Source organism: Prorops nasuta, unplaced genomic scaffold (genome assembly GCF_024137725.1).
Source record: "Prorops nasuta isolate Cenicafe-Biocafe unplaced genomic scaffold, Cenicafe_Pnas_1.2 PNAS00015, whole genome shotgun sequence".
Lineage (NCBI taxonomy): Eukaryota > Metazoa > Arthropoda > Insecta > Hymenoptera > Bethylidae > Prorops > Prorops nasuta.
In genome coordinates, this window is record NW_027116812.1 from 935,416 (window position 1) to 957,913 (window position 22,498).

Consider the following 22,498-nt stretch of genomic DNA (forward strand, 5'->3'; position numbering starts at 1 on the left):
TCCTGCCTCGTATCGCTTCATTCATGCTCCCGTTATTTTGAGCCAAAGCTCGAATTTATGGGTTCGCGAAATGGCTTATGAATGTTAAATAGGCAATATTTTCATAAATTCAAGCAACAAATTTGTCATGGAGAAGTTGGATCTTTATTGCCAGGAAGATCACGATAGTGTGTGGCTTCCGCCAGTTATTATGGAAATGTCACGATCGATTTAATATTTACACGCCACATGTGCTCCCAGTCTCTGCCTATAGTGCGGAATATGACGTTTCTACGTTGCGTGTAACTCTCTTCGAATTTCTAGGGATCGACAGATTGTAGAAATATAGAGTTTATAAGGGCGTCCCATGTGTGCTGGCGATGTCATTTCCAAATTACTGTATTGGAAAATATGTCGAGATTGTAGCTTTATATTTATATATATATATATACAGTTTACTTATTTCGCATTTATGATTATCATTGAAATGTGTGGTATTGCAGGATATGCGAGTTTCACATATTTTAGACAGCAAATTTGAAAATGTAATTTATACATGTATACCTGTGCTTTTTCTTTCTGTCCCTATCTATTTAGATGTCGTCTAACCCTGCAGCTATATATAACACGTTTTTCATTCTTACAAAAAGCTTTCTTTGCAAAAGCATTTGTGTGTTTTATACCCCCTCATCGCTATTTGGACTACTTGAAAACTGCACTCTCGTCTCTGACCTTTGTGGCTATATCGATCGAATTGCATCGAAGAGAGAAGATTCATTCAATTACACATGCGTGATTAATGGATTATATTGGCAGAGATTGTAATCTCAACTGTTTTTTCGTTGTTTTTTCCTTTGCCTGGGTGAAAAATTGAATTTCGAATTGTCGTATACTGCAGGTCAATTTATATCGTAATTTCAATTGAATCATGAGCTTCGATTCGTAAATGAAAATTCCAGGGAGCTAGGAGGAAAGGCGAAGCACACGATTGAAATTATCGAGCAGCCATCAATCGAACTAATTTATGTTGAACCTAGATCATTAACAAGATTTTTATTTTGCAGCTGGTTCCACAGACTTTTATTCTACGCAGTCCATTTCACGAACTAATTGCTGGATTATTCTCCAATTTGTCTCTCACCAGTAGATCCAGAAATTTAGTCCTTAATCCGAGTACTAATCCGGCTCCCCAAGTATATTTTCAACCTTTGATTTTCATTTCGCAATTTAAGCTTCATTTTTGCTGTTTAATTTTATTTATCTTACATCCGTTCTCTGGAAGATGAATAAAACAGTTGGAGTCGTATGGGATTATTATTTAAAGAATAAGCTGAAAAGCATTTTGTAGATGAATTCATTTCACACTTTAAATGCAAGCGACGTTTGAGGTCCCAGGATACGAGGACTGCTCCATTTAATTTTCCTTTCTGAATAAGACGAGGTAATCCATTAGCACTCGTTTACGAGACAGTCTCTTTGCTTACAAAGGCCCTCTTAAGAATTCAATGTTTGAAAGAAGGGAGATTCGCCCACGGTCCAACTAGGATCTTCAGACTCTCCCCTATTCACTCCTCTCTACTTACCCCTGCTATCCTTGCTCCTTAGGCTGCTTACGTTTCTTTTTTTTTTCTCTCGCACGCACCTTTCATCAAAGAAGATCCTCGAGGAAAGAAAATAATGCAATAATAAGATCCTCCTCCCATTTACTAAAATAATCCATGAATATAATACCAACGCCCAGAGAAATTGAACCAAGCATCTCTTGTCCATTGAATTGTGACATTTACGATATAATCTATAAAACTATATATTGGGAGATAAAGAATTTAAAAAGCTTTATTGCACGTATGAGACTGCAGATCAATACGTGATCTTAAAGGAAAGGGATGAACCAATGGCAAAATTCCTATTTCTTCAAGAATGCTTAGCCGATTTAGAATGAATATTCGGATATCGTAGGAATCGATTTACAGGAAATTCAAAATAGATGTATGCTAATTCGAAAAAATACAGAAGCTCCTATAGTGGTTTTTCACAGCGTGTGTAGTACAGGTGCTGTGCCGATCACGTTTACAAAGAAAATGCAAGAATTTTCCAGAGAATGGAAAAAGAAGTATCGATACTGCAAGAAAAGTTAGGAGGAAAAGCTTAGAAAACTGAAAATCCTACTATCCCTACGAGAAGAAGAGTAAACTTTTTATCTCAGGATCAAAAGCGAGAGGAGTAGATGAATTTGTCCAAGGATCTTTTAATTCAGAGCTTTCTCTTAATTTTACATTTCGGGCGTACACTATAAAATATTTATATAGTCGCAAAAAGATAAATTTATTATAACTCAATCTTCAGTGCCTTTCCAGATATTAGATTATTTGCCCTCGGGTAGGTACCTCGGGCTAAATATCGACATTCTACCAAAGATATGTTTTGGTACATATGTGTATGACATAAATCGTTTCGTCAGGATGGATCAATAAAATACAACTGCGATTCCTTACTTCACGGCTCCGTTTAGCTCATAAAGGACATAAAAAAGGCAGAGCAAACATTATTATATGTTCACAATTAGTGAAGCAAGAAAGCTTGGAAATAATTGGGTTATATATTTTTGCAATGAATGAAGAGGACGATAATATTTTTATCTATCGGGGAGTTAGTATTATTTGAGCGAGACATCCCGCGTATAGAATATTACGAGAACCTCTAAAATGGATATTCGCTATGCCCTTAGACTAAAAGGGTGAGAGCAATTAAACCCACGGAGGTTGGGGGAACATGATTGCCTCGCAACGTTGTATACATGGTCAAACTTGTAGTTTCCAGCCACCTTGTACGAGCACTTGAAAGCACGAAAGCTCTTATTTGCATTATAAAGGGAAAATCTTTTACTAATTAAAATGCGTCTAGAAAATTTAAATTGCTCACTTCAGTGTTAATTAGTGTTTTGACAAATTTTCCTCAGAAGGGCGATTCTCATTCATTCATTTATTCCATTAACACAATATTTACAGCTTTCGCACTTTCATCCATACGACAGCCTCCCGATATTTCGTCCAGACATCCAAAACTATGGATTTTCTATAACTTCGTAGGGCTAAAAGCTCGGGTTGATTAAGCAGTTTCTGTTTACGTTGCTGATCAGCTTGAAATCTCGCTAAATGCAAATTTCAGCCAGCAAGGGTTTAATCGTTGCTTGATTACTCCGGCTGCGTAAATCTAGCGTGTATTTGTAGTAGTGCTCGATCGGCTAATTTTCAATTTCTCCAAAATATCATCGATTGAAAAATTCATGATTGCACCAGTTTTTCTTAACACACCAGGTAGGAACGAATGGTCCCTCGTAAATTTTGCATGCTGCAGGTACAGAGCTGGTAGAAAAATGAACAGGGTGAATTAACGATATACTCGAGGAGACGTTGCGGGATATATACGAGGTTGGTCGGAGAAGGGGATGATTTATCGTGATTAGAAATAAGGAGACAAATTTTCATTTATTTCGACGTCTGAAATTGATCTCGGTGTACGTGCAGAGATCGGAATTCGCCGGTCCGTCAAGTATACGTCGCGTTATTAAACGCCGTTTGATTCACGACTCCTCCGGTTCTCGGTTGAGACTCGATCGTGCAAGAGGGTCACTCCTTCCGCTAGCTTCGGATCATTAATATCCCCTTCCTTGTCGAATGTTCTCGAGAAACTGCGCCCTGCCTTCGGGTACGAGCTCCTCTTGCTTATTCGACGAGTATCCTTCTCGCACCTGGATGAAATTTCTCCAACGTTCGGAGAGGAGTTGTGCTTCATCCAAAATTCAACCTTCCGTGCCGATGGTTTATTACAAAGCCCGAGGGATACCTTGCTGGAATTAAGTGCTTCGAAACAATGATAGCGCGGAATGTGTAAAATGGATGATGCAATCTTAGCGATTAAGCGATAAAATGGAAAAATGATGAAAATAAAGAGATAGAGGTTGGGTAATTTGTTCTATTGAGGGATTCAGAGATAAGGGCTGGTAGCTTATCGAACTCCCAGCCTGGGATACCTACCCTTGGATAAGGCTGTTCCAACGCTCTCTCATGATTCTATTTCGGTATGCAGTAACCTTTATGGCTTGACGCTATTCGATGGTAGATTAGGCTGTGCGACAAGGTGCCATTTAAGTTGATAATGACAGCAGATCTGGTTCGACACACCAATGTTATACGAATATGCGTGTGTACATACGTGTATATAGCTTCTCGTATCTCTTCCTCGGCTACATAGCTTTTGCAATTTATATATAAAGTGGTTTCTTTCGATAAATCTATCTCTTCGTTTTATTCTCTCTATCTCTCTTTCTCCTGCATTTATCTGTACCGAGTGCGCGTCGGCGAGAATTCAACGAGAGTTGGCTAGAAAGTCGATTTCAAAGGGAGAGACTGAGCGTAATAGGCAATACCTGTTGAGTCGTTAGTGTCGCTAAATTTCATCTCAGCTACCCCGAATTTCTCAGTTAACCCCTATCTGAATTAAAATCTTTCGCTCTAACGAATTCCTGTCCGATAAATTCATCGGGCCTCATAGCCAAAGGACTTTACACCCACCTTGCTGGTCGTCCATTATACCTATTTGGTAGAGACTCGTTAATTGATCAGCCATATCTTATACCCTTCGTCTTTGTCTCCTCTCAAGTATTTAATATCTGCTATAAACTTTGTCAAGTTATTATATAAATATATATTTTCTTTCAAGCTTCCTCTATGATTTTATATCGTTTAAACAATGCAATTTTATTGCCTATGTAGTAGAGGTATAATTTTTAAGCATTGAATTTTTGTTATTGCTCGATCGTTAGATCCTCTGATACGTTAGTATTAAAAATCTTTGAAAACCGGTTTGCAGGTCACGCTTGCAGTAATCTCATCCTGAGATTTGCGTTTGAAAAACGCGCGCATCAGCTGTACAAAGATAAGTGAGTTATCTTTCTCTCCTCTCTCCCTCCCACAGGAAACTTTTTACGAGCTTGTATAGCTCTAGGTAGATTGGTGGCCCATTTGCGTGTGTCGGATAAGCGACCTATTTCACACGATTCAAGTATCGCTTTTTTTTGGAAAAGCAAGCTTGCGAATTCCGCGACCTACTTTTCTCCCGCGAGAAATGACTTGCGCTTTCTCCCCAGCATCATATATGAATTTTCCTTTAATGGATTTTTGATGGTCGACATCATTATTTGGCTGTACGTTCAAATACCGATTATGATCATCAGAGATTTCGATCGACCCTACACTTTTTACACCTCCGCCGGTCTCCCACAGTACACGGCAATTGGATATAGTTACAACGTTGAGATCCAGTCGATATAATAGAACAATTATTATTTAGGTGATAGCGCCTGAAATTAATCGGGGAAGGGCAACGATCTTCCGGGAGTACAGATTGGGTTCCTCCAAGGACGCAAAGCTAATCTCTATTTATGTTTAGCGACGATAACGCCGGCATGTTAGACCTGTAGTGGTGATCGAATGCAGAGTGGGTGGACCAGAAGGTGCACGTATAGAGTGAGGTTGGGTCTGATGATCAGAGAGAGAGAGAGAGAGAGAGAGAGAGAGAGAGAGAAATAAGTAGAGAAATGAGGAAGGAGGGAAATGGAAAGAAAATATTTGTCACTGAGAATTGATTGTTAATGCTGTGAGAGCTGTGAGTGAGCGTTGAAGGGGAAAGTGTGTATAGGAGGGGTTGGAACGAAGGGTAAACCGAGTAGCAAAAGCATGCAACATACTGGAGGGTTGGTAAGGATGAGAACGGCCGCTCTGAGATGCTTGAGATTGAGTGTCTGCGTGTCCTCGAAGTCGTCGCTCTCCTCTCCGAAGAGGGACGAGGTGATCTGCACGGATGGTTGGCGAGCTGCCCGCAGCCGATCATCCCTCTGAGTTCTACTGCCGCTTTTGGGACGATCGCCCTCCTCGCACTCCTCCTCGTCACAGCCCGTCCTCACCATGCGCGAGAACGGGCATGCCATTTTCTCGCTTCTATCTCGAAACCTGCAACCTGTAATCACAATTTCATACTTGAATTTTCTCACCACTTATTGCTGCGCTTCTCTTTCCTTCGGAGTGATATATATATATATATATATATATATAGCTGCACTTTCGAGAGGGACTCAAACTGTCGTCTGCAGAAATTCTGCAAAGCTTTATATATCTAACGGACCTAGGGTTAAAGGCTTTTAGCGGGGGTTCAAAGGGGGCTGCTGCTCTTATCTGCCAATCTGCTTGGGTGCATCCGCTAGAGGAACTATATATATAAGTACGAACAGCTGATGGCGAACACTTGGTCGCATACTAATTTTCAGGGACCAACATGCCAAACGGACACTCGCGTCGAAATTTCCTTGCGGTTTTGCTATACATTATTAATATATGCCGAGAATTCCAAAAAGATGTCTTATATCCAGCCTGCCCTCTATTTCCATGCTCGTTTATATATTGGAGGGTAAATTAATTTTTAATAGATTTTAACGAATTTTGGTAGATATAAATACTACGAGGTCGTTTCATCCGATTAATTATAAATGCAGAATATTATATCGATTTTCATAAAAAAATAATATATAGGTATTGAATGTGCTATAGAAGGGACGCAAGAGTTTATTGTTTCTGAATTTTTGTAAACAATTCCATCCTTTGATAGAGACAGCAAAATGCATCTCGTTCGTTAAATCGTTCTTCGATCCTTACTCGAATTCTCCCTATAAGTTATCACCGATTCCAGATCCGGTAGATATATATTCTTCAATGAAGCCTAGGCTCCAACAGACCGAGTCACTCTTCTCTCCAAATGTTACAATTTATTCACGCTAGCCCTACTAGAACGACACGCATCGAGCCGAACTTTTATTTTTGGTTCCTCCAATCTTGCAACTCTAGTTTTTCACTCGGATTCAAAATAAATTGAGATGGAATTGCAGGATTTGAAGGTTTTTTGAAATTGCGAAAAATGTAAAAAGATAGCATTTTTTAAACAAATAATATACGCGAAACTAATAGCTGCATATAAATCACAACTTCAAAGTGCGAAGAGCAGCAAGAGTTTAAAAGTTGACAGTTTTATTCTGTAGATAATAATAATAGCAGGATAAAGTCAGGACTATCGAAAGAAACGATTACTCGAGAAAGTTTTCAATGGTCCGATATTGATATTTAGCGATATACTTTTACGCTTCATTCCTTTACACTTCTCGATCGAGTGAACGGTAAAGGACTCACACAGTTCGAATACTTTGCTTTCAACATCAACGACTTTGGCCAGCAGCCAAGCCTCATACATCAAATATACTAATGTACCGAACAGAATTTTAAGAAATCGAGACTCAACATACGCGTGTTATTCGTAACGCCATGGAATTTACTTGAGAATTTGCATATTTATTAGAAGATTTTTTCATCTTTATACGGCTACAAATCTTGCAAGGAACAATTTAGATAAGGTGAAATACTAGTAAAATATCTTTCGTAGCACATAAGATTAGGAGAAATGTGTTTTTTTTTTCAGAAGTTTTGCGCCTAGGAGGGTCATGATTAATATTCGTATATGCGGAGCGAGGACATGCATGCTTCTAGCAAACGAGCTTCCCACATACTCTCTCGTCTGCCTTTTTCCAACGTGATTTTTGTTAGTTTCTACATTATGAAGAAATATAGCACAAGAGACCTTCGCTATTTTAAGTATATCTTGAAACGAAAGTGCAAAAAAGCTTGTAAACTCATATAGCTTCTCACTTGAGGTAAAACGCTCAGACCATTCTGCGAGATGAAAAAAATGTGCAAAAATGTGTAATCTTCCTTCGCACAGCCAAAGCTTTCTTACCGATGCTTCAAAGATAATTAATTATTCAACCGGCTGTAATATAATGAATATTTCAACTGTATAATGGCACTCTCGTAATAACTATTGCATAAGTACACATAATGAATATTAACTACAAACAATCGAACATTCACAAAAAACGAGATAGCGAATCCAAGACTTTTATTCGATTTAAAATAGCGTTTAAATTTCTCGTAGTGCTAAATCCTCCTACTTTAGGTAAATTTCGAATGCTGAAAAAACAGATAGTATTTTTTCCCCACATTTCTATCTTCTCTACAATCTCTTTATGCCACGTTCGTGATAAGCTGGATAATTAAACATATTATGATAAAACCACTGATATAAGGTATATACCAGTATTTATTCCAATTCTGCATACAGATTATCGCGAAATAAATTTGCTCGAAAAGAAATCTGAAAGAGAGGATCTAAATTTATTTCCAATTAATTTCCATTTAAGCCTAAAGTTTTTAATAAGACGTTACTCTTGAGTTGATTAATGCATCGATCGGGACGGTAGAGGAGACCGAGGTAGAACCGAGACCCTTGACTCTAAGAATCAAAGCTTATAGCTTGTAAACGTTAGATTAAAATGGAATATCAAATCACTGTTAATTACAAAAAACCTTTTGATTCAACTAATGAATAAAATGTAAAATACTATTTTCGAATTAAATACATAAATGAAAAAGTGAAAAATCATTGTAAACTCTGATTTTGCTGAATGTGTGTGTGTGTGTATGCGTGTCTCCCCTATATACAGGAGAGGTTTTCGTGACTCGTCGAGTTTGGAAAACGGGATTTTTCGCGCATACTCAAAAGCACTGAAATGGCCGAGGGTTGATATTCAAAAGTAGGTACCTCTCGAGAATAGGGCGTTTTATTTCTTAGATAGAAGAAGGCGGAATGCCCGGCGCGCTCTTTCTTCTCAAAGGCTATCGCGTGACCGAAGCAAAGGCTTGGCACGCCACGCAAAAAGCAAGTCGAATATGTTCTTATTTCCAAGATCGTTAACTCCCATGTACTGTTCACGTCCGCAGAAAATACTTTGAAAGTATATTGGGACAAAAAGAGAACTCGTCGTCTTGTGGAAAAGCAAAAAATGTGAATGATGAAAATTGATGCGTGCAAGAAGCCAATGCGGTCGTTGATAAAGCGGAGGTTGCTATTTCGCGTTAAGAGAATTTTCGGGCTCGTTTTTCGCGTGGTTCAGGTGAAACCGGAAACTAAATAGAGGTAAAAACCTCGTTTACGGTAGTGTGGGGTTTTTTGGGCGTTTCTGAGGGACGGGGGTCGCAGCCTGTGCCAAATGCCAGTTTTCTTTTTCTAAACCATTGTTGGGGATAGTGCGTGAAGCCAGTACTTTATACTGTAGCAATAACGCTGCAACGTTTTCATTATTTTCAAGGCTTTGCATTATTCGCATCTCTTATCAGTCTTCGCCCAATAAAAATATCCTGAGTGCTTTATCAAAATCTCTATTTGCTAAACAATCCAATTGAAATATACAGAGCAACAGTTGTCTACGCAAACATTTACCCTTTCCACTGGCAATTTTAAAAACTTATTTGTTTTCCACTTGCTGATATTCATTGGAAAACTTAAAAACTTCTGAAAAAAAATACGATTGACTAAAATATCATCCCCGAGGGTTGCTTTTAATTATTGTTCAAAGAGCTATCAGCCAATTTGTCAAATGAAAAGATTTCATGAAAACCGAGTAGTTTTTTCTCGGTAATCTTGTCCCAATAAATTAGTTTCGTGCAATGCATACAGTAATATTCAATTAACCGAATGGTGCAAGGCAATTGTTTTTACAGTGCAAGAAGATACAGGGGGCGAACTGCAAGAAAGTAAGAAGAAACTTGGGGAACTGTGTCAAAATTAATCGATTTCGTTACAGCTTTTATAGCTGCTGTTTTCCAGCGTTGAAAAGAGATAATAGGAATTTCCAACTTATCCAGAAAACTTTGCTGCGATTCTCCCTTTCTGTGTCAAGCTCTCAGTGAGCACGGTTTTTTCATCACGAATTATACGCCACGAGGCTTTAAAAACACTTGGCAAGATTTTTATGAAAAATTCTAATGCTTCTTTTGAATTAACATTTTTTTGCCGCTCGCTGCATCCTTAAACTCTCTCGAGTTTTATGCAAGTTTTCCTTACAGACACTTCAAGACTCCCTCTGCTCGCGTCTATCAGATAGAAACAATTATAAATATTTAGATATAGCGAAAAAACTCTTCTTATTCTATCTTTTCCCGCCCACTTAATCTTACAAATTTCCAGAAAAACAAGTAACACGAGGGAGTGGAGTATAATAAAAAATCGCCTCATACAATATTTATAGACAGAAGAATGTAATATTTACAGAGACAATTTTATTACTCTTGACGTGAAAGCTTTCTCATTTTAGTCTTTATTAAAGTCAAGCAAGAGACACAGAGAGATGAAGAAAGAGATAGAAAGAAAGGGAGAGAGAGAGAGAGAGAGAGAGAGAGAGAAAGAGAGAGAGAGAGAGGATTATTCTGTATAGTTTAAAAGAATGTCTTAACAATTCCGTCGGTACCTACGTACTTTGGAGCTTCTTCGCAGAACTACTGAGAATCATATCCTGCACACATCACCGTGCGCATAATAAAACAATATTTTTCTACTATTTTTACGTTCTCATTCTATTTTTAAGCAATACCAAGAGTTCTTCGAAAAGGAACGCAACATTAAAATGTCAGGCTATTAATATTGAATCGCACTACAGCTAACTATAAACTCGTTAATTTTCTCATGAAAAAAAAAACTACGAAATATTATAAAACAGGTATACATAATACGTCAGAGTAATGCATAATGCAAGAGAACCAAATGTAGAGAAAAAAAAGATTAAGATCCACGTTGAAGTAGCATTATAATAAGCGAGTATAACCTGCTGATACCAATAGTGGAAGTGGCTCGAAGCCTTCTTCAGTGGAAAGCATCCATGATTAAGCTCAAAGGGAATGTCATAATAAAAGCTTCGGCACGTACGTTAGAGACACATCGCGCGCAGATAGTTGTGGAAGTGGGTTTCGTTGCGTGGTAAGTGTATATATATATATATATATATGTATATATATATATACGTGTCTCCCCGCGTCCGCGGTTCGATCCTTCGTCCGCTTTTCGGGCGTCACTCGCGTTACCAACGAATCCTGCTTCCGTCCGCCAGCTTTCTTCACACCTAGCTAGTTATTACGGCAAGTTTTCGGCCTGGCATGCTACGCGACGAACGATGCCGCGGCGAAGCGCGTAGCGCCATACTGCCAACGAATTGACCGAGCCGTAGCTACCAGCTTCGGGATACTCGCTCCCGAGGGCCGCGGAGAGGGTGCAGAGGTGGAGAGGAGGGTGAAACCGAAGCACGGCGAGGGTGGCAGTCGGGGAAATACGGAGGGTGCCGCCGAACGACCGCGCATGCTCCTCTTCCTACCCTCTCTGCCTCCTTCCACCATTTTCCTCCCCGTGCACCGTCCCCCCTCCTACATGATCCCTCCGCCCCCCCCCTTCTCCTCCTCCTCCTTCCACTATTAGACCTCGCGAGTTTCCTATACTATACCTACTCTCTCTTACCCTGCTTACCTCTTACAGCTCTCCGCGGAATCTCCAGAAAATCATGCTGATTCCCTCCTCGTATCACCTCGCTCTCTACACCCCTCTCACCACCCCTTCACAACCCACGTCGTGGTTCCGATAAAGGACGTCGCCTCGTTCCTCGGCTTATAGCTATACCTTGCAACTTCCTACAGCTCTAAGTAATTTTCCAAAGCGTAATCACTTTTCATCATTTTCTACGTGTATATGTATAGGAGTTACCGAGACAAATGTTGGTTATCGTCGACTTGTTTGGGATTAACACTCCGGGGTACCTGGTAATGCAAAGTTTTTTTCTATTTGTGGATTTGGAGTGTCAGCCACTAGATATTCTTCTGGAATATTTTTTCATTTCGATCTTTGTGTGAATTTTGTTCTTATCTTAGCACAGGTAGTATTCTTGTTATATTGACCTGTGTACCGTTTTTAGATAGTTTATCTATTTGTCCTTAAAACGCAGATTCGACTTCCGAATATAATCGTTTATTAAAAATTTGTAAGAATTGCCAAATATAAAGAAAAAGCGATGGTAACACCGCGTGGTAGAGCCTAGGATCAATAACGGAAATAAACAATAAGAGATATAGGTATAGTGTGTAATGTACCGTTTTCAGGAATACAAATAAATGGTCGCGGTAGATATATTGTACCGGGCAAAAAGCCGAAGAGTAAAAATATATCATCTCACCGAAGTAGCCATATTAGATACTTCGTAATTACCGCAATTTTCCAAACTGAAGAGACGCTCGAAGAATTAAGCTCCGTGAATATTCATTGATCTTTCGACATTCTAAATCTTAACCAATTGAACGCCCATCATTTATTAATGATACTGAGGAGAGTTTGGCTCCTTCGGTGCTGTTTAATTCAGCTGTGATTTTTGAGAACTTTTGAACGGCTAGAATTATCACGAAAATACAATAATCGTAAGATTTTAGTAGTTTCTAAAAGCAGGACTATTTAGCTGTCTATCGATTATCTGTAAGCTGTCAGCTCAAGGTTGGAAAAAGGCTTATCTCACTCGCTTTCCACTTGTCCACGTTTCAGCCTCTCATGTATCTAAGCTTTCCTCCTCGGATTCTGAGAATCATCCCTGAAACACAAATAGAGTCTAAAAATCCCTCCAGGGATCTCCACGAATAACCTAAAAATCATCTCGTGTATGTGGGTTTTAATATTTTCTTTTTGCATTCCTATTTTTAAAGTCATATACCTTCAGCTCCACGTAGTGCCAGTTCCTACGAACCCTGTAAATCATTGGTGCATGTAAAAAGCGCACAGACGAATTTATGCATTTGAAATTTCTTTAACACCCGCAGGAGTGAATTCTCCCGCTAGTTATTATTCATACACGCTCTTATTAGAACTTTTGTAATTATCAGCAGAACGGTTTTTCTCCCTCGGGAAACGAAAGCTCTCCGCGGAGCATGAAATAACGTCATAAAGGCAAATGTGATTCTTTAAAAGAAAAGGAAAGAGAAAATAGTTGGGGGTGTGTGGATATGAAATCCGATCAATTACAATTAATTGAGTTTCCGATCAACTTTTTCTTGATTTCGTAAATTTCAAATGCAGATACTTGATTTCTGCTATCGTCTGCTTTCCTTATAACCTTTTGACCCTATTTCAAAAATTGCCATCATTGATCCGGTGCGCATAAAAGATCGACGTACTCCCACAGAATTTTTAATCATAATTATTCACCTTACCAACACCAGCCAGTAATAAATTATATTTATTCAAAACTCGTATGAAATACCCAGAGAAAAATTTCCATCCTATTTTCACATTATTTTCTGATGAAGTTTGGAGTACAGTGTCATTCTCGGCCCAAGTGTGCACCGTTTTCATTTCTAAGTTCTGGTAAAAACAATGGTTATGAGATAAATTGCAAAAACACATATTATTTCAATACAGTTTTTATTAAAACTTGAAATCTGACTGTATAATAACATAAAAAGATCTCTTTTAGAATATTTGTATGATATTTTTAAAACGTACAACATTTTAACATTATTCCTTCACTATATTTTATTAATGCTTTTAAAGCAGCTATTTCCTATATACCTACTAATTGGTCGATAATTACGATTCTCTCTCACTATATGCATGAATAAAATACGAATAGTTACACTTATCACGTGACAGGTAGCAGAACTATCTCATTGTTTTATTTGACACGTATGCAGAAAGAGAGTATTTTGCCAGGGTAAAATACACATATACAATTCATTCCCCCTACAGTGACTATTAGAATGAACGATTAGCCAAACCAACACTAACGAACATTAGTCTTGCAAAATTTATTGGTATTTAATCTATTGTGTTAAAAGAGAAAGTGTATAAGTCATCGCTTATATCTTTTTTAGATGGGAAAGCTGAAAGCTGATTTTAGGATTGTTTTCCCAATGGCAAAATCTGAAGATAAATTCGTAAAACTTTTTTTCTGAAAACCTCAAGTATTACGCTGTGCGAGATGGAATAACATACATATAAACTGCATATACCGTGGTAACAGTAGCATTGTTCGGCCATAAATAATTTGATATCCTTTTATTCACTTTTAGAGATATAGGTGGTGCGTACCACTTACCCACTGCACATAGTTACCTCGAATAATTCCATTTTTATTTTTATTTATGTATTTATATATAATTAGGAAATAAATTAAATTTTTTTAAAAAGAAAATAATGTCAATTAACAATTTCTATTACCAACAATATTTAACGAGAAAAGTCCACAAAAATATTCCAGAGCAAGGAAAAGCGTAACTGTACAGCTTAATGTAAGATGAGCCCTTTTTACCATTTTATATCTTATCTTTGACGGTTTTGACTGAAGTGGAGAAATGAAATATGACCTTCGAAATAAAAATGGACCGTCGATGGAATTAATTAGTTGCCTCAGCCATCTGCTATCTTCTCTATAGAGATAGACAAGACTAATTAGTTACAGAAACCATTGAACTCACTTTGCAAAGTAAATAACGTATGTACATATCCAATTAGCTTTCATAATCCCCTTACAAGTTTTCTCAAAATCAATTAAGTGGTTTAGATTTCCGGTTCCTAAAACTAGTACCATTCATGTTTCGTCGTGCTTCTGAAATATCGATAATAGTTATAGTTTGTAATTTCACTTGCAGGTCTGATTAATAAGCTCCAAATAGAATAGATATCTGCTCTCTCGAATTTTTGCTCCTCGACCGATCAATATTTTCACAGTTGCACTTCAGGGCTGAAACGCTTATCTTCTTTCTTGTTTGCTTCCTTTCTAGGCAGTAGTGTGGTAAAGCCGTTCCAGAAAGCATGCAGCATCCTTCTGACTATAGAAAGTCGAGGCATCATCGAAGCCAGGGCAGAATAGCCGATACAAATATGATATATTATTAGATAAGATAGCATTCATGCTCCAGAAACTGCCAGCATCTTTACCTTACATCAAGCTTCAATGTAGCTTAATAATAGGTGTCTTTTTCCATATTGTTTATTTCGGTTTTCCTATGATTTTGTATGCAACAACGAGATTCCTTCAATTTAACAAGAAAGCTGAATGAACGAAGTCTTCGTCTCGCATTGCATTATTTAACATTCGATTTATTTTCCAATGTGCTCATTTATGTTTGCTAAGCCCTTTTAAATTTTCGAATATTTCCTGAAAAGACCAGGCTCCGGTATTGCATGAAAAGTTAAATTCCACAAAGCGGAGCGTTTCCTCTTCGCAGCTCGTTTGTCAGCTAGCTCTTCGCATTTACCCCGGATGCTTACAGGTTGCATGGAGAAATGCTTCACACACCTTTCTCTCGGCCTAATTCTTCACCATTTGCAAGTAATATGCAAAAGGGCCAAAGAATTGACGAAAAAAAATTTAGAACTTTATGCTTTCGTTATAGTCGTGCAAATAGATTTAGGAAGATATACTGTATACTGGCGAATATCTTTTTACTTGACCCTATAGTCGAGATGAGGGGAAGGTTGACCGGATGATAAGAAATCGAAAAGCACGTGACCCCTTTCTGTTAGCTATAGCTACAGATAACCCGATGGCTTCCGCCAGTCAGGGGCTGCAAGCAAGAAAAATGACCTTGTCGACAATATAATAAATGACTCTGAAGCAATTTAAAAATAATCAAGCTTGCCCGTTGATCGATAAAACGAAACAATCCATTATGCATATATATATATATATATATATATATATAAATGCACATATATTCTGGACCAATTGCAAGCTTTCACAAATATATCGAGCAAAGTCAAAAACCTACCGAAATAGATAAATTATTCATGTGTTACGCTGAGAAAGATCAAAGACTTAAATATACCGCTTTGACTGAATAAAGGAAATTTTTCCAGAGCCTTGCGGATTCTGTAGGTCGCCGAGCAGTTTGGCTACGGATAAATTTGGCACGACCTCTGCACTGGCAAAAAGTACGCATATTTTTTGGACAACTGTCCTCCTCTTAAATCATTGAATGTCTATAAAAGTTAGACTTCAAAGGAAATACCCTATATATATATCAAGCTTTAAATATTTGCTTGTCTCTTCAAAGCCACGAATACGCTGAAGTATAATGGATTAATAATAAATTATGAGTAGAGTAAAAAGGATGAAGAGCAGAAAGATGGTACATAGGTATAAAAGCATGGAAAAGTTGCAAGGTAGGAAACAAGTGAATCTATTCAGGATATGGAATCTTGACAAGAGAGCAAAATAAAGCGGATGAAAAAATAATATAGTTATTAATCCAATGAATTGGATGCTTCTTCATTCTTATACAGCTGTTCCCTTTATTCAGACTACAATGTGTGAGAATCTTTATAAAGGGCTGTTACCGATCATCAGGGTGTGATAAGAATGAGAGCAAACCAACTCGCTATATATCCTCGTCGGATCCAATTCCTCTCGATCTTTATCTTTTTGTCATAATTATATCATTTATCCTATAGATCACAGATATACGCGAGATAACTTTCGGTCTCCCGATTCATGAAAAGGACGATTTGCTGGCTTTCCAGAGTCGTATAAAAAAAGATTGGAAAGGGTTTGAAGTCATGACACGTACGAAAGTTGAGGGCCGATCGATCGCGCTTAATTAGCCAGCCGTAATTTTTCCTTTTTTCCGCGAAGGTGCTCTCCGTAATTAGGGTTCCTGGGAACACAGAGTAAGAAAGGGGTGGTGGTGGGTAAAGAAGGGGAGAAGAGTTGCAGCCGCGATAATGAAGTTCGCCGACCACTTTTATGCCTCATCTTCTAGTCAGCGACAGTTTCCAAGTTCCGATCAATAACATTAACGCTCTCAATCTCGGCTTAGCCAACATCTCTCTTAAACCCTGCCTCCGAAAATTCAATTAAGCCCGCGCAGTAAATTTAATTTTATACATTGTGCAATCGTATATCTTTTTTATTTTGAGCGTTATGAGACCCTAATAGACCGTCCAGATCTTTTTCGTATAGCACTGATCGTTTTTCGGAAGAGGAGGGAAACTTGGGCTGGTTTTTATTCGAAGGAGCCCTCTATACAAATAAAATTATTGGATAAATTTATTAATTAATACTACCAGGTCAAGTGGATAAACCCAGCATGTGCCAGCGACACAACTCAGTCTATTTTATCCAGCAAAAAAGCCACTCATTTCGCGCCACGGCAGACTTATCCGCTCCACCATCTACTTTACGTGCGCATCACGTGAATTTCCAGCTGCTAGATGTAGCAGGAATATGCGAATTCTCCTCCACTCTTGCCAAGTGTATTCTCAACATGTTGAGCAGCTCTAGCAAATGCGATTTCTCGCTGCAATTAAATCAACCATGGACGAAAATCGATTACAATCATTTTAAGATGTTGGAAAAACAAGGTAGCAGCTTTTATATCGTGAAACGTACACGTCTGCTTGAAAATAAAACTGGTGTGTATAACATCCCACTCGACTGTGCGATCTTTTCTCGTACAATTTCCTCGTTGAAATTTTCAACGATCTGATCGACGGATAAAAGCAAGCGGAAGGGGCTACGTGTGTTCATATATAAATTATGAAAAAGGGAATTGCGATATCATTCCGCTGCATACATGCGATTTTAAAATATTCTATGTATATTTCTATATGTGAAATAGCGTCTGAAGATTACACGAGGTCATATTCAAAAACTCTTAGGTTTTTTGTTATTCATTTTAGCTAGACTAATTAGACAGCGAACCATAAGAAAAAAAGGATTATCAAATTTAAAATAAAAACTTATAAATAAATAATATTTAATGTGGAAGGTGTGTTTCGGACGTTATTCCCGTGGTCTTTGAGCTAAAATTTCGAATATCTTCAAACATTTTTTCCGAAATATGAATATAAAATATATATATATATAAAGCGCATCTGTAATATTTTAAGACAGTATTTCTTCGTTTTCCAATATCTGTGGATTCTCTTATTTTACTCCGGAAAGCGGAACAAAATAACGAAGGGCCATCAGCTTCTTTCTCCTCGTTATTAAATTCGTTACCACCGAATTGGAGATAACGAAAACTCCAGTGAAGCTCGTTTAAAACTTCAATTGAATAATACACTCCCACGGGAAGCTAGCTTTTGCATTGTTGAAAAACAGTAATTCCTTTCGATGTAGCGCAAGAACTTATGTATTACGTATGAATAAATTTCGGTCGTTTTGTTAATGGAACTATTAGTATTTTACGGGACAGCCACAAGGGAGTAGCTATAATTAACGCACATCCGATTTTGATGGAAGCTGCAAATAATTAGTAGCTATGCTGGCAATTAAGTCGGTGTACACAATGGAGTTTAGTTTTGTTGTCCTCATTTTTGTTGCTTTCAAGGGTTGAGATTTTGCGCGATTTTGAGAGCGCGCATGTAAACTCAACTCGGGGAAAAATGAAGGCTGACAAGTGAACTGGATATCTGACTAAAATAGTGGAGCGAACGACTCTGAATGCACATAAACTCACGAAAACCTCTTCAATAAATCCGAATAATCCCCAGAAAGCTACATCTAAATAAACGATAAATTGCGCTGTCAATTAAGCGCCATTTATTGTTACCATTCGACTATCATTATTTTACCGATTCTTTTTCCTTTATAAACGCAACATCAAGCGACGTATATTTCGAGTCTTCGTCAAACCTGAGGAGTGCAATTTTTATAACGCATGGTAGACGAAAAATCACTGTAAATTTATAGTGTGCAAAGTAATTTGAAGTCTGACATATTTATTGTCCTATATACACCACTTACTTTAAAAGCAGTTCCAGAATTTATTATAGATATATATTGAATATCATCTGTACAAATAAATTTTATGCACAACTCGAAAAGATCAGTTTTGTATTTCGAGTTATACCAGGAAGATAATGCAAGTCCGTGGAAACTATTATAACTTTTCACTACTCCATTCCTAAATATTCTGAAACGCGGAACTTCAATTTGGATTCAAGTTTGTACGTAATGGCTCCTTTATCATGGTATAAGTCTGGTATGATTTTAGCAGAGACTGTGGCTCTGCTAAATTATTATAAATTGCTAATCAATTATGTTTTCGTAATAAAATATACATATCATTCGTATAACGTAGAAATTAGAGTTTTATAATTCCAACTGGATTTTTTCAATTCGAATAGTCATGAATTTTGATTATATATAATAATGAAGTACAATATACACATACTATATAAAATATATTTCAACTGGAATATAAAGCGGACATCGTAGTCCTGATGAATCAGGTTTCATACAATGTTTAGTTACGATATAGGGTCGATTTGGATTTCAAAGCTGTATGTGAAGAGCCACATTGTAATGGATACGTAAGCTACGTAGCATGAATAATCATTATTTTGCTTAAGTGGGCATGAACTCTAATGAAATTTGTCTCGCGCGTCTGTCGCCCACAACCAGGATTTTGCGAAAATTTGTAACTATAATTTTAATCGCCTTTTAACCTCCAGCTCACCAAAGCTTCTCATACAGGACAATACCAATGATTTAAATTTTATTCAGGTCAAAACTAAAAAATAGTATCAAAATGTCAGAAATTTTTTAGGTCAGAAGTAATGAAAAGCTCTGGTGGTCAAAAGGTTAATGTCCAACAGCTGTTTTGAAATTAAAAGCATTATTCTTACCATAAAACCGTTGATGAAACGTTTAACATCGAAGGGAATTGCAGAATTTATCCGAAGAAGCTGTAAAAGTGCACAACGTAATTGAGAAAATAATTGATTCACTTAAATATTGGCTTTGTGAAATTTATACATTCTACGAGAGAGAACGCCAGAAATTAATTCAATTCCGTGTATATAAACGCGAAGCCTGTTCATTGTAACATTAAATCATCGATCTTACTCTGAATTATCTGACGAAATAATTTATTCATTATAGGAAACTCGCTGTGTGTATATATACATATATACAGTACGCGCGCGCGTACAGCTATATTCCAGTATATAAGTATAGTACAGGTATATCGATGAGAACGTTCATGTCTTCGTCAACATGCAGTCCAGATCTGTAATTGCCACATGAAGTTAGAATTGAAATTCACACGTACAGCTCTAATTATTCCGTAATGCTACAATTGGCCCTTGTAATATTCAAATTATGCGTTATTGTGATCGCTATACTCCGCATTGTTCGATTGCTTATACTCAGCGTGGAATTAACAGCGTCTAAATTAGTTATGGAATAATTAGTGAAACAATTAATGAAACATTAAACGTGCAAATTGCGACTACCTTACTATTTCCAGGTTCGCGTAATTAATAGGTGCTTCGCAGCTGGAAAATTCTTTCTTTTAGACTTAACACAGAAACGTAAAAGGTTCTAAGAACTTCTAATTATAGTGTCCTGTGACTTGTCAATAATTAATAGTTAGTTAACTGTTGGAATTTTTATCCAAGGGCCTCATTGTAAAAGCATGATTTATCGCATGAGCTAGGTATTTCCTCATATTCTATATGTCAGCTAACTATAAACATCTGAAAACCACACACGTGTTGTCAATCAACACCTGTTATTTATGCTGTATGCAGCCACATACTATTTTTTCATAACCATATTTTTACTTAACGAAGTCTATACCTGAATGCATACGATGCTCAATGTTTGTCCTCGCTCTATACCCATGACATCTGAAAATCTGTGCTTGTTTGCGCTGATCCTTGTATTAACTTTAATTAGACCGTAGAATATTGCTATTCCATCCACGTGTCAATTCAGATCGATATTCCGCCGGAGCGATGCGAGAAATGACGCGAATGCAAAACGTGACGCTATTTATTCACTGAGCGATATTGTTTTGCGAGATATGAAAGTTCAATTTATTATATAGCTACAGAGAGAAAGGGGGGGGGGAGAGAGAGAGAGAGAGAGAGAGAGAGAGAGAGAGAGAGAGAGAGAGAGAGAGAGAGTCCATTCGATAACCGAATAAGCTGATGTTATCTTTGCATGTATGTATATGTATGCAAGAACATAAATTTTCACTACTAGTCAAATTAAATATAAATAACAGAAGGGTCATCAAACTCCTTTGCCATATCATTTTCACACGCTTCCTACGAATGGAATTAGGATAATATAATAAATATATAATCAGGGAAAGGACATTCTTACAACATTTCTCTTCCACGAAAAGCAAATATAAGTTTTCACAATATTTCTTATATTGGTCTATCATTCACCAGCAATACCTTCTGGTGGCGCCTGTATTCTGCAGCAAATGCTATTTTGTCGTCTCGGCGATCTGAAAGAGCCACGGAATCGCGTTGGCCGCACGGCTAAAATATTTCACCCATCAATAGCTGAAATTCCCTTCTCGGCATTTCTTGACGCATCATTTACTATGTGTATTGATATGTGAACACCTTTTCTACTTATATCCTATACCTTATTATTTATTACTTGCGTAAAAAATCATTTAACTATTCACTGTACAAATCATCTATTTTTATTTCTTGATATAAACCACTTTCTTTTAATTTAAACAAGTTATACCTATGTACCTTGTAGAGTGTATATATACTTGTAATAAAATTTCAAATTATTGCCAATCTGTTGAAGATTCTTCGGTGTATATACTATATATATATAGCTTCTGGGTCTTCCAGATTGGTTCGAAGCGAAGGTAGAATTTTTGAGCGCTCGACACATTCCTGACTGTGTCGACAGAATTCGCAATACTGGATAGCATCGAGAATTTAATTAAAAATATCATTAAGCGTCAAATATCGACAATGACAAATAAGACTATATAGACTGGAGAAATACAGATGACGTCTTGAAACATTTGAGGTTACAGGAGTTCCAGAAAATTAGACTATTGTTTCTCGCTAAAAGCAGCAGGTAACTTTGCTAATTAAACCTGGTCGTATTCAGTCGAGCTTGTTTGTTCGTGAAAAGAAAAATCGCAATAATCCAGACATACATGCAATAAATTAGAGGGGGATCTGGAAAACATGGGACTCGCGCATTTGTCGAATGTGCGGATATTGGAGCTTTCATCAAATTTAATCTGAATATGGAATCTAGCACCGTGCATTATTTGGTCTATTTGTTAAGTTGAACAAACGCCGGAGTAATCTGGGGTGAAACCACTGGCTGGGAGAGAATTCGTGCTGGGGCAATCGGTATATTAGAACTGGAAAGGTACTGTCGTCAATCGATCGACTTACAGCAAACTTCAATTTCCTTTCGTGTGTTGAGATGAGTGCGGTACGGGAAAGGGAGCTGACCGGCTTAGGGCTGGTCGACATTAATCTTCTCTTATGGTAGCTGAAGACACTCGACCCTGGCCTGCATCCCAGAAAAATTAGCGGAAACACTTCCTGGAATCCCATCTTATACTTCGCATCTTTCGCGATGCAAAATCAATACCTCCCCCGTATCTTTCATTCGCGCAATCTCTTCCACCTTATATTTATTATCCCTTTAATCTATAATAGTATTAAATCTAGTCAGTCTCGTCTACGTATTGTGAGAATTTCGCTCATTTAATTAAATCCATTAATATAATCGTTAAATTCGCTTGTACAATAGCAATGGATTTAATCA

At 37.5% G+C, this 22,498-nt stretch overlaps 1 protein-coding gene across 3 annotated transcripts in view; it reads right to left on the reverse strand.

Annotated features, from left to right (window-relative positions):
- The window catches only part of Gycalpha99B (guanylate cyclase 1 soluble subunit alpha 2), a 30,509-nt gene extending 19,382 nt beyond the window's left edge, over positions 1-11,127 (reverse strand). The window contains exons 1-2 of one of the 3 annotated variants that reach the window (XM_066736104.1): positions 10,843-11,127; positions 5,729-5,997 (exon numbers count right to left, since the gene is read on the reverse strand). In XM_066736104.1, the coding sequence (XP_066592201.1) occupies positions 5,729-5,968 (240 nt within the window). In that variant the 5' untranslated portion in view covers positions 5,969-5,997; positions 10,843-11,127. Of the gene's footprint in view, positions 1-5,728; positions 5,998-10,741 lie in introns of all 3 variants that reach the window. The other 2 variants (XM_066736105.1, XM_066736103.1) reach the window with 2 other exon arrangements.
- Positions 11,128-22,498: the final 11,371 nt, after the last annotated feature.